Raw genomic sequence first — 14,763 nt, forward strand, 5'->3', positions numbered from 1 at the left:
TCCTTCATGAACATAGATGCACAAATTCTCAGTACATTCTTGTGAATTCAATAACACATTAAGAAGATCATTTAACATGACCAAATAGGCTTCATTTCAGGGATACAGGACTGATTCTACACACAAATCAATACATCTAAAAAAACTTTAAAATCACATGACCCAGAAAATACATTTAATCAAAGTCAGCATCCGTTTATGATAAAAGACCCAAAGATAGTAAAAATAGAATGAATATACCTCAATATAATAATGGCATTTTCAACAAACCTATAGTCATCAGAAGGGAAGGAAGAAATCCTGATGGGGAAGAGAGGCCAATAAAATACACATGACAAGGTCAAAGAAACAGAAAACACATCAGGATGAGGGAGGGGAACAAATAAGAAAACATAATGAAATGTATGTTTTAAAATGCCACAGTGAAACCCATTACCTTTTATACTAACTTCAAAAATAAAATTTTAAATGTAGTCTTGTTTGTAAATAAGAACAAAGTAAGACATATGAAGTCGTTTCCATATAAATAGCTAAGATATTTTAAAAACCCTATCATTTTCATAACTAGAATAATTATAATGGAAGACATTGCGATAAAAATTATTACCTTTATTACTTCCATTATTCAGAAGTCAAAAAATAATAATAAACTTGTCAGCAACCAGGAACAGGAAACTAATAGCAACAGTGTTGGCTGATCTTTAAGTTATACATGCAATTAATAGTATAGAAAATGTCCACTTTTTTGTAGAGCAACCACAAGGCCAAATTTTCAGACTTCTAGAAATATACCTAGGGAAAACAATCATTGTATTAAAAAGATAGCAAAATCATAGATTCAACTTATATGTGAATCTAATTGGCCCCCATAATCGTAGAGTGGCACTGTTAGGAGATATGGGTTTTTTTTGGAGAGGATATGGCATTGTTGGAGGAAGTGTGTTGCTGTGGGGGTAGACTTTAAGGTTCCCTGTGCTTAGGATACTGCCCAGGGTTTCAGTCAACTTCCTGTTGCCTGCAAGATGTAGGACTCTCAGCAACTTTTGCAGCACCACCATGGTGCATGCTGCCATCTTCCCCACCATGATGATAATGGACTGAACCTCTGAAACTGTAAGCAAGCCACCCCAATGAAATGTTTTCCTTATAAGAGTTGCTGTGGTCAAGATGTCTCCTCACAACAACATAAACTGTTACCAGGGACTGTAGTATTCCTATGATAGGCCTGACCATAGTTCTGTTTGAAGTAATACGAACTTTGGGACCTTGGGTTAGGAAAATAGTAGAATGCTGTAAGCACTCCATAATGGGCCATACTAGTAGCAGCATGGAACACAGTGGTGTTGAATATGATATGATGATCTGTGGGGCTACCTCAAGAGGTTTCAGAGGAGAAGAATTTAATATGTTGCCTAGAGATTGTTATTGTGATGTTTTGGCAAAGACAGTAGTTGCCTTTAGCCCTTGTCTGAAGAGTCTGCCTGAGGCTGAGGTGAAGAGTTTTGGATTAATTCCATTGGCATACAAAATATCAAACAGCCTAGTATAGACCCTGTTATATGGTTTTTAGTGGTTACTCTAATGAAGATTTATAATGAAAAAGAAGTAAGCTGAGCAGGGTAAATTATAAAATGCAAATTTTGAGGAGAAAAAGAACACCAGGAAGTGGAATGGAGCTAAATTCTATGTTCAAGGAGATAAATGGATTAAGAAATAGAATAAAAGGAGCTAAATTTCCAACTTGTGAAAAGAAACTAAATAGAAGCTAAAAGCCGGATGTGGTGGGATATACCTTTAATCCCAGCCCTGGGAAGCCAAAGACTGGGAGATCTCTGAGTTTGAGGCCAGCCTGGTCTAAAGTGCTTATCCAAGGACAGTCAAACTTAGATTGTAAGGAAAACAGAAAGCTGGCGAGGTTTTTTAATTGAAATTATAATTGAAGTAATTGAACAAGGGGGCTATGTTCCAGCCCCAGGAATCATCAGACCTTGGTAGCTTTAGCCACATGGGTCTGGTTTTAGAGTTAAGGATAGAAGAAAAAGAGTTATGGAATAAAGCGACCAAGGTCAGGTGTGTGTTAGGGGTGTCCCTGAATGAAGGCCCAGTGAAGCCATTGTGTGCAGCTGTGAAGGTGAAGCCTAGATTACCTTGGAGACCCCAAAATATTAGAGATGCCAGAGTCATGGGATGTCTGCTGAGGAAAACTGCTATCAGGGAGTGGAACCAGCAAAAAGGAAAGAAGTGTGTTGCAGTCAGCAAAGGTGGAAGGAAGTGGAGATGCAGAGTTTGGAGTCTGCCCAGCTGGTTTTCAGTCTGGGTTTGGTCCAGTATTTCCTCACTATGCCCCCTTCCTTGTATTTTGGAATGGTGAGGCATATCTAGTGCCATTATATGTTGGAAGTATGTTATCTGCTTTTTGATTTTAATTTTGTAGGGGATTACAGTTAAGAGATTGCATGAGTCTCAGAAGAGACTTTGGACTTTGAAACAAGTTTTGAACTGTTTTAGACTATGGGGATTTTGAAGTTGGACCAAATGCATTTTGCATTATGATAGTCTTACAAACTTATGGAGGCCAGGTATTGGAATGTGGTAGTTTTAATGTAATTGGTCCCCTTAATCTCTTAGGGAGTGGCACTACTAGAAAGTGTGGCTTTGTTTGGGGTTATTATGACCTTGTTGGAGGAAGTGTGTTAATTTGGAGGCGGGCTTTAGGTTTCCTATGTTTAGGATACCACCCAGTGTGTGGCTCTCAGCTACTTCTGCAAGACCACATCTGCCTGCATGCCACCATACTCCCTGCAAAAGTTCAAAAATGGACTGGCCCCCTGAACTGCAAGCAAGCTACCATAATTTTTCTTTTATAAGAATTGCCACAGTCATGGTATCTCTTCACAGCAACAGAAACCTAACCAAGACACTATGTATCTATTAATGGGCAAATACGTTTTGTACAGGATAGAATATTACTAAATCACAACATAGTGAGACCCTATTGTCTGCAACAGAATGGATAGAACTAAAGTTGTTTTCTTAAGCGAAATGAGTCAGACACAAAGACACAAATACCAGAAGTTCTCTTTTACATATGAAATGCTGAACTCTTTCGTCTCAAAGCAGAAGAGACTATGGTAGTAATCACTAGATGCTAAGAAGGGTGACTAGCATTTGGGGGATAGGAAAGTGGATAGTAAATATCAAAGCACAGAACTATGGGTGGCCAGAGCATGCCAGCTTCTTACATCTTGTAAAGAGCTAGGATATCTCAAGGATTCTATATACTCAGAAACAGTGAGTATACAAAGTGTTAACCATTCTGATTGATCAGTGTGAGCCACACGTGAGCAAAAATACCACACTGTGCCTCATATATAGTTACAAACTCATTAAGAAAAAAATTAAAAATTAAATAGTCACACTTCTAGGTGTTGTTCCTGATCACAGAAGTAAAATACTTTAAGTAGTTGTCACATTTAAAAATATATATACAGGAATACTAAGAAGTAACTTTTGTTTATATGTTATCAGAAAAATAATTTAATTTTTTCACTCACTTTTTCTTCCATCATTTTATTTCTAGTATTTCCAATCTAAACATGTTATACTAATGAACAATGTTCTTGAAGAGTAGATAAATATATTAGTCAGATGCTAAAACAAGGACTACTGTCATTAAACAATCATATGTATGTGACGGTTTATTTTAATTGTCATTTAACACAATCTAGAATGGACTAGGAAGAGACTCTCAGTAAGGAACTCTCTGGGTTAGGTTGAGTTGTAGGTGTGCCAGTGAGGGATTTTCATATTTTTGTTAATTGAGATGGAAAGAGCCACTCTGCATTTGAACAGTACCAATTCATGGGCTGAGTCCTGGAGAGAAGGAAAGAGAGATATCAGTCCTTTGGTTTAGAACTATAAGTCAAATAAATTCTTTCTCCTTTAAGTTGCTTTGATCGGGGCACTTTATCACAGCAGCAGAGATGAAACTAAGACAATGTTTAATTAAAATATTTAAACCTACGATTTCTTACTAATCATCACCATTACGTGCTTATATGAACATTCAAAACAACTAAGTTAAAATTACAGATCTAAAGAGACTCCCAGCAAAAGAACCAAAGCACAGCAAGATGCACTGGTAAAGATAATGAAAGCATAGGACTCATTGTGATGAGGACAGATTCAGAGACTTGCTGAATACAGCCTAATTTGAACTATGAAACAGCTACAGAGTAGAAGGTGGAAGTAGGAACACAAAGAGTTAATTCTGCATAAGAAACTTATCTGGTATCCCCAGCCCACAAAGAGTCATCCTCCTGATGTATCCAGACACAGTCAGTGACAGTGCTGTGGGAATAGAGAATGACAGGCTTCAATAGCAGCTATCCTGAGAGGCTCTGCCAGTCCTTTCATGCATGAGTTGGGTAGTGATATGTTTACTAATATTATATACAGTGCTGTGTCTTTTCCTAGTGATAGTCTAAATACCAGATAAAGAAAACACAATGCTTTCTGTTTGTGTTTTATAGTGGCTTTTATGCCCTCCTTTGGAGAAACTGTATTGTTTGTAGAATGAGTTTATTACTTTTAATTATAATAAAAAAAATAGAAAAAGGCATAACGCATATTGTGAGTGCATAGAAATTATTGAAAATTAAACATTACCCAAATAAGAATCCCCATTCTCTTTTTTAGCATTTCTAATATAGTAATGGGACTGGGCTTTCAAAGACACTGTCAATTGAAATTGAAATCACAAGGTTTGCAATCCCGTGTGTAAAAGAATCTAAGTTCAGTGCTAAATTGCACTGTGAAATCAAAATGATACTAAAATTCTCCACAGCTCATTTCCTTACATATGAGGTAGCATAAAGCAAACTTATGCTAGAGTATTGCTGAGAATATTAAAAGAAACAGTGTTATAAAACTACTGAAGTTGGCACATTACAGGTCTTTTCTTGATTGTAGTGTTATCCTTGTAGACGCTGTTATGTTACAAGTTTATGCACCACAAAGCTGACTGTATTTTCGTAGGCAGATATGTCAGCAGACCTTATATGACTAATAAGTTCCATTTTACATGTTTTATTTAGATGATAAATATCATAACCAATTCATATTTTATGTGATTATTATCTTCTGTGACTTTGGCTTTGGATGACTTTGATAATGATGTACAATAGTCCTGGCTAAGCATATGCCTTTCTAATTAATTTCTCCATTATAAAGGAACCCAAAATTTTATTGGTGAAATTTGTAATCTATCTGTAGTACAAAACAAATCAAAAGTCTAGTTAGTTGTCTGTAATATATCTGGATATTTTATTAGAGAATCCCCATTTTTTAATGTTTCCCAGCATTCACATGATGTTTTGGCAAAGAATGTGACTACATTCTACCTGTGTCCTGAGAACTTGAGTGAAGTTGAATTTAAAGGCAATTTGTTTGGTTGAGGAAGGGAATATGAGCAAGCTTGCAGTTTCACACAGAGTGCAGACAATGAAGCAGCTCTGAGTTTTCAGAAGAACTGCTCCACTGATAAGAAAGATGGCACTCGGCATTAGAACCAATATAAAATGTGACTTCAAGATACGATGTACTCATTAAAGTCTCCACTTTATAAAAATTCAAATTTACACGAAAAGAGAAAGCCTGAACTGAGAAAACATCCAAAGGAGTTCCCTGTTCCTTAGAAGTGGAAACGCAACAGAGAGCTTTCCCAGGCTCAGAGCACAGAAGCTGATGTAACTGTGGTCCAATTGCCCCAGGTTACATCTACTGATGGCAGCAGAGCTTGGCAATGCAATCCATATGGTGTTGGGTTAGAGGCAGGAAAGACAAGGTTGTAAGAGTCCTGGAGTTCTGCTCCATTCTGTGATTTCAGAGAGCAGCTGAGGTCAGGCAACGTGTGGCAGGATCCAAGTCCCTGCAAGGAGGTCTTCAGAGACCATTTTGTAAGGCTGTGAAGGTAGAGCCGAGGTGGCAATAGAGACTCCAGGATATTGGAGATGCCAACAACATGGGATATTTGTCATGGATACCTGTGGGCATGGATTGATGCTGGGCCAAGAGAAAGGAAATGTGCACTGCAGATATCAGAGCAGGGGGGGGGGGGTGTAGCATGTTAAAAACTAAAATTAACTCAGCTTGGATTTAAATGTGATAGCATTTCAAGTACAAGTTAAAGCTACAGAGCTTCTCTTGAGGCTTCTAGAAAAATACACATCTCTGAAAATGAACAAGGTCAAGTTAGTGTGTGTCAGAGAAGGCTTTAAATGGATGAGAATAGCAGAGGGACTCTACTTATAATTCTGTTCAAAATACCCACTCCTGGAAGACCTAAAGGTACTGTTCAAACAAGCAGAAAGTAAGGCTGATTCTAGAGAGAAGGTGAGACTAGAAAAGCAAAGAAAAATGAGCCTGACAGGCATTTTCAGTCTTGAGTATTTTGCATTTGGTATTTTTCCTACTTTACCACGTGCCTTGCGGTTACATGTGGAGGAAGCATTGTGTGAGACGGGTACTGTGGGCAACTCTGGCAGAACAGAAAAGACTGTTTCCAAAAAAAAAAAAAAAAAAAAGGAAAAGAAAAGAAAAGACTGTTTCCTTAGAATCTGCCATCACATCTCAAGGGAAAACTGTTCTGAGCTTTGGGGTACCTTTGTATGCCAATGACATTTGAAACATCTGCCTTTCTGGGCTTGGTGATGCACCCCTGAAATCCTGGCTCTTAGGACATCATGGCATGATCAGGATTTCAAGCTCCTCCTTAGCTACAGAGTGAGTTTGAAGCTATTAGTCTCAAAACAAAATGAACAAGAGCCTGCCTTGACTCCCCCTGGGCTGTGGGTTTGCACCTGTCCTTTGGGGTAGAATTAGAGCGCTGTTGATGTTACTGGGTATGGCTCTACTTAATGTTTTCATTTCTAAGTCTCTGACTCTGAGCCTGGAATAGGAGCAGAAGAGAGAACCAAGACACACGTTTCTTTCATCATGTTACCATTGTCTGGAGGAGTTCACACCAGACCACCAAATTAGAATTGTGTGTGCGTGACAGAGCTACACAGGAAGTCTTCCTAGTACAAACAAATATTGAATACGCCTTCCCCCAAAGACCCCACTTGTATGTAAACATGAAAGAACGCCCATTAAAGCTGTGCTCTTACCGTGTGCCTTGTGCTGTACATGTGGAGGAGTCTGGTTAAGAGCATTCCACTGATAGTCTGGCTGTGGGAAAAATAAAGCATCGTTACAGAAATATAGACCTCAAAAAAGGCATTGTGGCACATTACAATATAATTATACAGTGTGGATTTTATCAAGCAGTCAACAGTCAACACACACACAAAAAAGTCATCTTGATACAAATCTTTGCCAATCTTCCTCAACTCACCCCCTTACCTCAGCCCCCCTGCATGTGCCTGGCTAGAGTTCCTGTGACTTGGAAGTTATACATTTTCTGTCTCTTTCTTCCTCCCCCCTCCCTTCTTTCCCTCTTCCCTCTCTTGCTTTCTTTTTTCTTTTCTTTCCTTTCCTTCATCCTCCGGCCTCTCAGTCTTGATTAATTTTTGTCAACTTGACATAAAGTAGGATCACCGAGGAAGAGGGAACCTAACTGAGGCATATTGCTTCTTTCCACATGATCTGTATGCATACTTATGGGGCATTAACAATATATGTGGGAGGACCTATATTACTGTGCACAGTGCCACCCGTGGGCAGCTAGTCCTGGTATAAGAAATTACGCTGTGAAAGCCATGGGGAGAAAGCAGCATTCCTTCAGGGTCTCAGCTTTAGTTCCTGAGTTCAGGTTCCTGCTTTATGCTCCTACTACGGCTTCCTCCAATAATAAACTGTGATGCAGGCATGTAAGTCAAATAAACCCTTTCCTCCCCGAGTTGATTTCAGTCAGTGTTTTATCATAGAAAGAGACAATATCTAGAACATCCCCTCCCCTCCTCCAACCCCCTCTCTGTTCACTACTCTCTCTATTCTTCTCCCTGTCTTGAAATGATGTGTTTGGATCTCTGAAGAAGTATAAACATCCTTGAAATCTTACAATCTCAAGCAAATCAAATAAAGAACATATTGCTGTCAATAAATACTATTTTAATACCTTCATTTGCAGGCAATAAGAAAGCCAGGAACAAAAAATACAAACTTAATATTTTCTAGTGGATTGTGAAAGATATCTTGGGATTTCAGCAAGCAGTTCAGTAGGCAAAGCAGGATAAAGCTTCCCTTTCGCTGAGGCTTTAAAGAAGGTAGTCTCTACATTATACAGCAGTTATACTGAACAGATTAGACTTTTTTTCTCACTTAAAATTTTCTCCTAAGTTTACACTTAAGTGTTGGCTCTCAGGGAATAAGCCAGCAGCATTGAATAAGTTATACTTTTTTATGTTAGCTAGTTTTATATCAACTTGACACATGCTGTAGTCATCTAAGAGGAGGGAACATCAATTCAGAAAATGCTTGCCTAAGATCTGGCTGTAGGCAAGCCTGTAGGCCATTTTAATTAATGTATTGTGGGTGGTGCCACTCCTGGAATAGTAGCCCTGGGTTTTATAAGAAAGCATGCTGAGCAAGCCACGAGGAGCAAGCCAGTAAGCAATACTCCCCCATGGCCTCTGCATCAGCTCCTGCTTTCATGTTCCTCTCCAGTTTGAGCTCCTGCTTTGGTTTCCCTTCATGGACTGTCATTCAGGATATATAAATCAAGCAAACCCTTTCTTTCCCAACTCTCTTTTGGTGATGTTGTATCACCACTTACTGTCCTAAACTGCCAAGAAAGTTCCAAGCCACTGTCTTTGCATTTAACTTCTTGGAGTGAAGAGTCACAATCTCTTCTCGTCCATACTGTTGGTCTAATTTTCTGCTCACACTCACATGACATCCTTTTTTCCCCATTCTCCCACAGATAATGCAGGCCTTGGACTCAATTATTTAATTCTATACTAAATATAAAGCATGGAAAATTAGCCAGCTTGGAGAATTCACAAGGTGGCAACAACAGCAATCTGTAGTTAATAGAAAATACAAAACTCAGTGGAAAAGCTCACCTACCATAGTTTATTTAGTTCAGTTACCAAGAAAGGCAGCCTTCACCGAAGCCTAACCCACCTCACCCCTCAGACACCCAGGCTCATGGCTGCTTTGGCCCATGAAAGAACTACAAGAGGAAATGAGATCAGCTCTATCTCTTTATATTCTCCTTTATTTTAAGATGTCTTAAGTAACACATAGGATAAGTAATGTATGCCCTGGCTTTATATTCCAGGAGAGCTGCCAAAATGAGGTAATAAAGTGTAATCTTACCAACATTATTAGATGCGATTTAAATCAGGCTTAGATATAAAGAATAATGAATTATTCTTTTAAAACTCACCTTCAGGCTTCGTAACACTGATTTCATACAACAGAATACTGCTTAAAACGTAAGCTTTTACATCGCTTTCATCAAATATTGGCCTTTTGGGGTGATAATTTTATGATCTGGAGTTCCTTGCCTCTTCTAATCAACAGGGATAGTTTACTACACCATAGGACATGAATTCTTCCTTCTTCCTGTTAATGAAGGCTTGACAGAAGCAACCAACCATCTCCATTCCTACATAAAGTTGAATTATTCTTGTACCTTGTATTTCACAAGACTATCCAATTTCCCAAACTGTAGAACTCCTTTTCCTTATGTTTCCCACAAACTTAATTTACTTCTACATCCTTGAACGAAAGGTTCTAAAAGAATGATGGCCGAGGTTGAAAAGCCCAGAAGTGTATGGTAATATAGATGACCAGGAGGGCCAGTAACAAAGACAGAGAGCAGATGTGACTAACAACTTGCCACATCAGGGAAAGACACAGGTCCAAAAGGAGACATCACTAAATTCCAGTGCCCTTCTGCCATCAAATAGACTTCATCTTCTCCCATAGTGAAGGATTTTAGTTACGCTTTCCACACAAAAGTACAAAGGTTCCAGGCAACTGGGAGAAAAACATTTATTTAAGTGCTTTGCTAGAAAAACCCTACTTCCAGTATCAGAGTTGGGTCATGGTTTGATGTGGGAATGTCATCTGCTTTCATTGGTTAATTAATAAAGAAACTGCTTGGCCTTTGATAGACCAGCCCTTAGGTGGGTGGAGTAGACAAAACAGAATTCTGGGAGAAAGAAAGCCTAGTCAGGCAGTCGCCATAGCTCTCCTCTTCATGATGGATGCAGGTTAAGATCCTTCCCAGTAAGACACCACCTCATGGTGATACACAGATTATTAGAAATGGGTTAATCAAGATGTGAGAGCTAGCCAGTAAGAGGCTAGGGCTAATGGGCCAAGCAGTGTTTAAAAGAATACAGTTTCCGTGTAATTATTTCTGGTAAAGCTAGCCGTGCAAGAACTGGGCTGGAACACAGCCTGCCGCTCCTACTACAATGGTTACTTTTGGGCAAGGAGAGTTGTCTGGTCATTCCAAGATGCAGAAAATATATGACCATTCCACACGGATGAAGACTCTGCCCATGCTGGCAAAGCAGAGAAGAATCAAATAGTGATCATAGGGATGGAAGGACAGCAAGCATGCTCTGGACATCAAGAGACTCATTCAGGTTGACAAGCCAAATCAATTCCACTCACAAGTAATTACTCAATTATCCTGGCAGACACAGCTGCAATGGAGAATTTTAGTGGGATACTTTTTCTTGAATACTCCAAAAAAGCCCTTCTAACTGGAAAGCTCAAAACTCCTTTGCATGTGCCTACAAATATTCAGAGTAATTCAATACCAGTTTATAACCAAAGAGAACATCACAGTTGTTTTGTTTGGTTTGGTTATATTTACTTTGTTCATCTTATATGTAAAAATGTACTTTGGGTGGTGTCATATGTGATAATTGAGAATGGCCTGTATAAATAGGTTTGTTTAAAAAATTAGAGTTCAATTTGGTATCTTTTACTTAATCTACTCATATCCCTATTTCTTACGGGTTCAGTGTTTCAAGGACCAGGGAAAGATTGCAAATAAGAGGTTAGGTAAAAGAGATGCTCTTATTTAAGAGATATATATCATTTCCTCCAACAGACATTCCTATAAACTCATATGCTGGAAGAGGGAATCTTACTCAGTGCATGTTCCCATGGGTGCTGTACTGGCTCTGTGGTTTTTGGTACTCATGGGATCTGCAGATGGAAAACCAGGCCACAGTTACAGGCTGAGAGACACATCTGGGGAGAGCAATAGTATCAGTTTACTTCAAGTAGGTAAAATTTAGAAGTCTCACTGACACTTGCTATATACAACCAGTCTTTGTTTACATTTGAAAGTTTAGTCTAATATATTGTAATACTTGCTCAAAACAATAAATGTCAATAAGAACTTAGGTGTGATAGAAATGTCTCATGAAGTAAGTCTTGCACAAAATGGCACTATCATTAAGGAAATCTGGAATACTTGAGAACAACTAAGAACTGCATTTCTCAGGTGCATGTGGGTTTGTGAAGGGATCTGTATTTGCTGGAACCTACTCTGACACACCCTGTGTACCTGTGATATACTCTGAGAGGTACATGGGTTCTGGTGCAGGAGAATTGTCTGTATTCTGTCAATCATGTTATAAATAAACGCTGATTGGCCAGGCAAAAAGTATAAGCAGGAAAACCAGACAGGAAGTAGAAATGATGCAATGAGAATAGGAGAATTCTGGGATGGAGGAAGTTGATTCCTCCCACTCCTGCCCAGACCACCGAAGCAGCAGGATGTGATCTGCCTCACTGAAAAAGGTACTGAGCCACATGGCTAACATCAGAAAAATGGATTGGTTAATCAAGATGTGAGAATTAGCTACATGAGAGGCTAGATCTAATGAGCCAATCAGCTTATAATTTATGGAGACCTATGTGTGATTTTCTTTAGGGCTAAACAGTTGTGGGGTATTGGGCGGGACAGAAACACAAACAAGCAGCAGGTCCCTCATATTACAGGGTTCCATGACCTCTGCAATTCCTAAGTACTATCTATTCACTGACATTTTTAGAAATAGTGAAAACATGGATGGTTCTGGACCATCTACTGCATGATTAGAACCACGAGAAATGTGGGGAAAAAAACTTGTAGATTAAAGACAAGAGGACTTGTGTATGGGCCAAAATACCCATTTTAGTTGCTTGCTTTGTAGTTTTCCCCCCTCTATTTGACAAGAGTTTATATACAGAAAAAGATGTTACCTATCAGGAGATTTCAAATCATTAGTTCCCAAACTGATTTTGACTCAGCTATGAGTGACCTGCTCACTCGGAAGTCCAAGGGTGGCAATGATGCCAACTGAACTGCCCTGCCTGCGATATGTTGATTCTATCTTGAAATTCCCAAAGGCAAGTTAGAAAGTCAGATAACTTTAAGTGTTATACAAATTTGTCAGTTCATACCATTCTTTCTTGGTAAATGTAGTTGGATATAAACATAGACACTTCCACCACTTGCTAAATAAATTGGAATTGGTCAGCCTGCCATTGAGACTCTCTCTGCATGTTTGCAAAGTATGGTATGTGTTGACGTGGGACAGCAGCTGCCCTGTGACCTTCTGTACAGTCAGCATAGTCTCCCTGTCTCTCTGTAGTACAGCATGATCTCCAACTGATAGATGAGGACTCTGGGACACAGACAGCTATGTCTTCACACTGTTTAAGGCCCAACTTTGTCTTGCAAAGTCACAGCCTGGGATCCTTCCTACCTGATATACCCAAAGGGAGCTGGCTTTTGATTTCTTAGTCAAAACCATTGACATCCTACATCCCATGTTCTGTATCACCACAGATACACTATGGCCAAATGTCCTTGTCAATACACTTAATAAGACCAAATCATGTCCTGCACCTTTTTTTATAAATTCGATTATAATTTTACAACAATGAATGAGACATTAAAAGTATTTGGCTGCCGTAGCTTGAAAGAAAAATTCTAATAAAAAAATAAAAAAGTAAGAAGGAAAAGAAGAAAAAAAAGAGGAATTATAGTTGCTTCTGGGAGGCCTAAGACCCCTGAGAGATGAATGGCACCCAGGAGTTCTGGCCAATGAAACATCAGAAGTCCATAGGTCAGAAGTGAAACCCACAGGCTTGCTTTGTTTGGATGGCACAACACCAAACCCCACTGGTTTTGTCCTATTTTTTTTCCAAGTTAAAGCTTGCCATTATTAAAACTTGAGTGTTTTCTCTTAAAAGAAGAAAAAAAAAAGAAAAATTCTGATAGACTTAAAATATTACATCTGATTTGTTGTTTCTTTGCTTATAAGCAAAATTATGCCATATTGTACTTAGAAAACTGATTGTTTTATTGACATTAATAAAAAATTACAAATGTTATGGGAACAAAAGTTATTTGTTGGTCATTCTCCATAATGTTAAATAGATGGATATTTGTTCTTGACTGGACCAGAGCTCCGTAACTGGAAGTACATCAGCAGACCTCAACACTGAGTTATCATCAATCTGAATTTAATATAATAGGAATAAAATATGTAAGGAAAAAATAATTTGTGCTCAAACAAAAAGAATTAAAGTAGCTTCGCATGTAAGAAATAAATAAGAGAGTAATTTGTTCACTAAGAACACTTAGAATTTTTCACCCATTGTTGTTACTTATTAGAACGAATAAATGATTTTCATAAAATTATCTAATTATATTTTGATTCCCTTTAACTTAATTTTTCTTTATTGCATAAAATAATTTTGAATTTCTTAGAAATGGTTCTGCCAAAATAACTCACATGTAAAATTGAGAATTTTATGTCGGTCCTGGAAAAAGCGTCAAGAAAGCAAAATTTAACTCACAATCTACTATGAATTAAGAAGGAAAGAATGATTAACTTTTTAACTTTTCTTAAAAGACTTAAACATTTTGAAGCAAAATGGCCATCTTAGCAGGTCTCACACCAATTCCCTCCTGACTAAAAGGCATGGCAAAGCCTTTCAAGAAAAATGCTCTAGCTATTCTAAGTATAAATCACATTATTTAAGGTGCGTGTGTGTGTGTGTGTGTGTGTGTGTGTGTGTGTGTGTGTGTGTATGTGTGTGTGTGTGAAGATATTAAGATAGAAAGTCATGAGAGGAGAGAAAGAAATCTTAAGGGGAAAAAGCATGAAAGTAGAAAGCATATTGAATGAATACATGGAACATGAGAGGAGGAGAGGAGCATCTGAGAGGAGGGGAGCGTCTAGGATGAGGGGAGAATCTGGGAGGAGGGGAACATCTGAGAAGAGGGGAGAATCTGAGAGGAGGAGCATATCTGAGGAGGAAGAATATCAGGAAGTAGAAGATAAGCAAAGGAGCCCCAGGCATAAAAATATAATGAAATCCTTTACATTATGTTAACTTCGAAATTATTTCAAAGGTGACATTAACTACATTTTCTTTAATTAACATCAGTATTTACTCATCACAATTGTTTCCTGAGTCTACTCTTTATATATTTTATTACACATAACTTTCTTATTTAATACACGCTTTATGAAACCCGCTTTTTTGAACGTGTATCAGTTCCATTAACTCTGGAAACCCACCGAAGAAATCCTGGGATTTCTCTATTCATGTGCATTTAAAAATATGTGTGTCTTGGAAGGCAGACACATTCCAGCACAACTCTTCAAAGAAAAGGGCTTCAGAACAATTTGCCTGTATTTGCATAGTATGTAGTTAAACTCTCAAATCTACCAAGACAAATATTATAAGAAAAAGACCAGAAGAACTCTTATTTCTTAAATAGCCTCTGGG

At 38.3% G+C, this 14,763-nt stretch overlaps 1 protein-coding gene across 3 annotated transcripts in view; it reads right to left on the reverse strand.

Annotated features, from left to right (window-relative positions):
• The window catches only part of Tnip3 (TNFAIP3 interacting protein 3), a 104,962-nt gene that overhangs the window by 7,512 nt on the left and 82,687 nt on the right, over positions 1 to 14,763 (reverse strand). For 2 of the 3 annotated variants that reach the window (XM_075982068.1, XM_075982066.1), the window contains one exon: positions 7,170 to 7,230. In XM_075982068.1, the coding sequence (XP_075838183.1) occupies positions 7,170 to 7,230 (61 nt within the window). Of the gene's footprint in view, positions 1 to 3,573; positions 3,874 to 7,169; positions 7,231 to 14,763 lie in introns of those variants that run through there. The other variant, XM_075982067.1, reaches the window with a different exon arrangement.

The sequence above is a fragment of the Microtus pennsylvanicus genome, chromosome 8, assembly GCF_037038515.1.
Source record: "Microtus pennsylvanicus isolate mMicPen1 chromosome 8, mMicPen1.hap1, whole genome shotgun sequence".
Lineage (NCBI taxonomy): Eukaryota > Metazoa > Chordata > Mammalia > Rodentia > Cricetidae > Microtus > Microtus pennsylvanicus.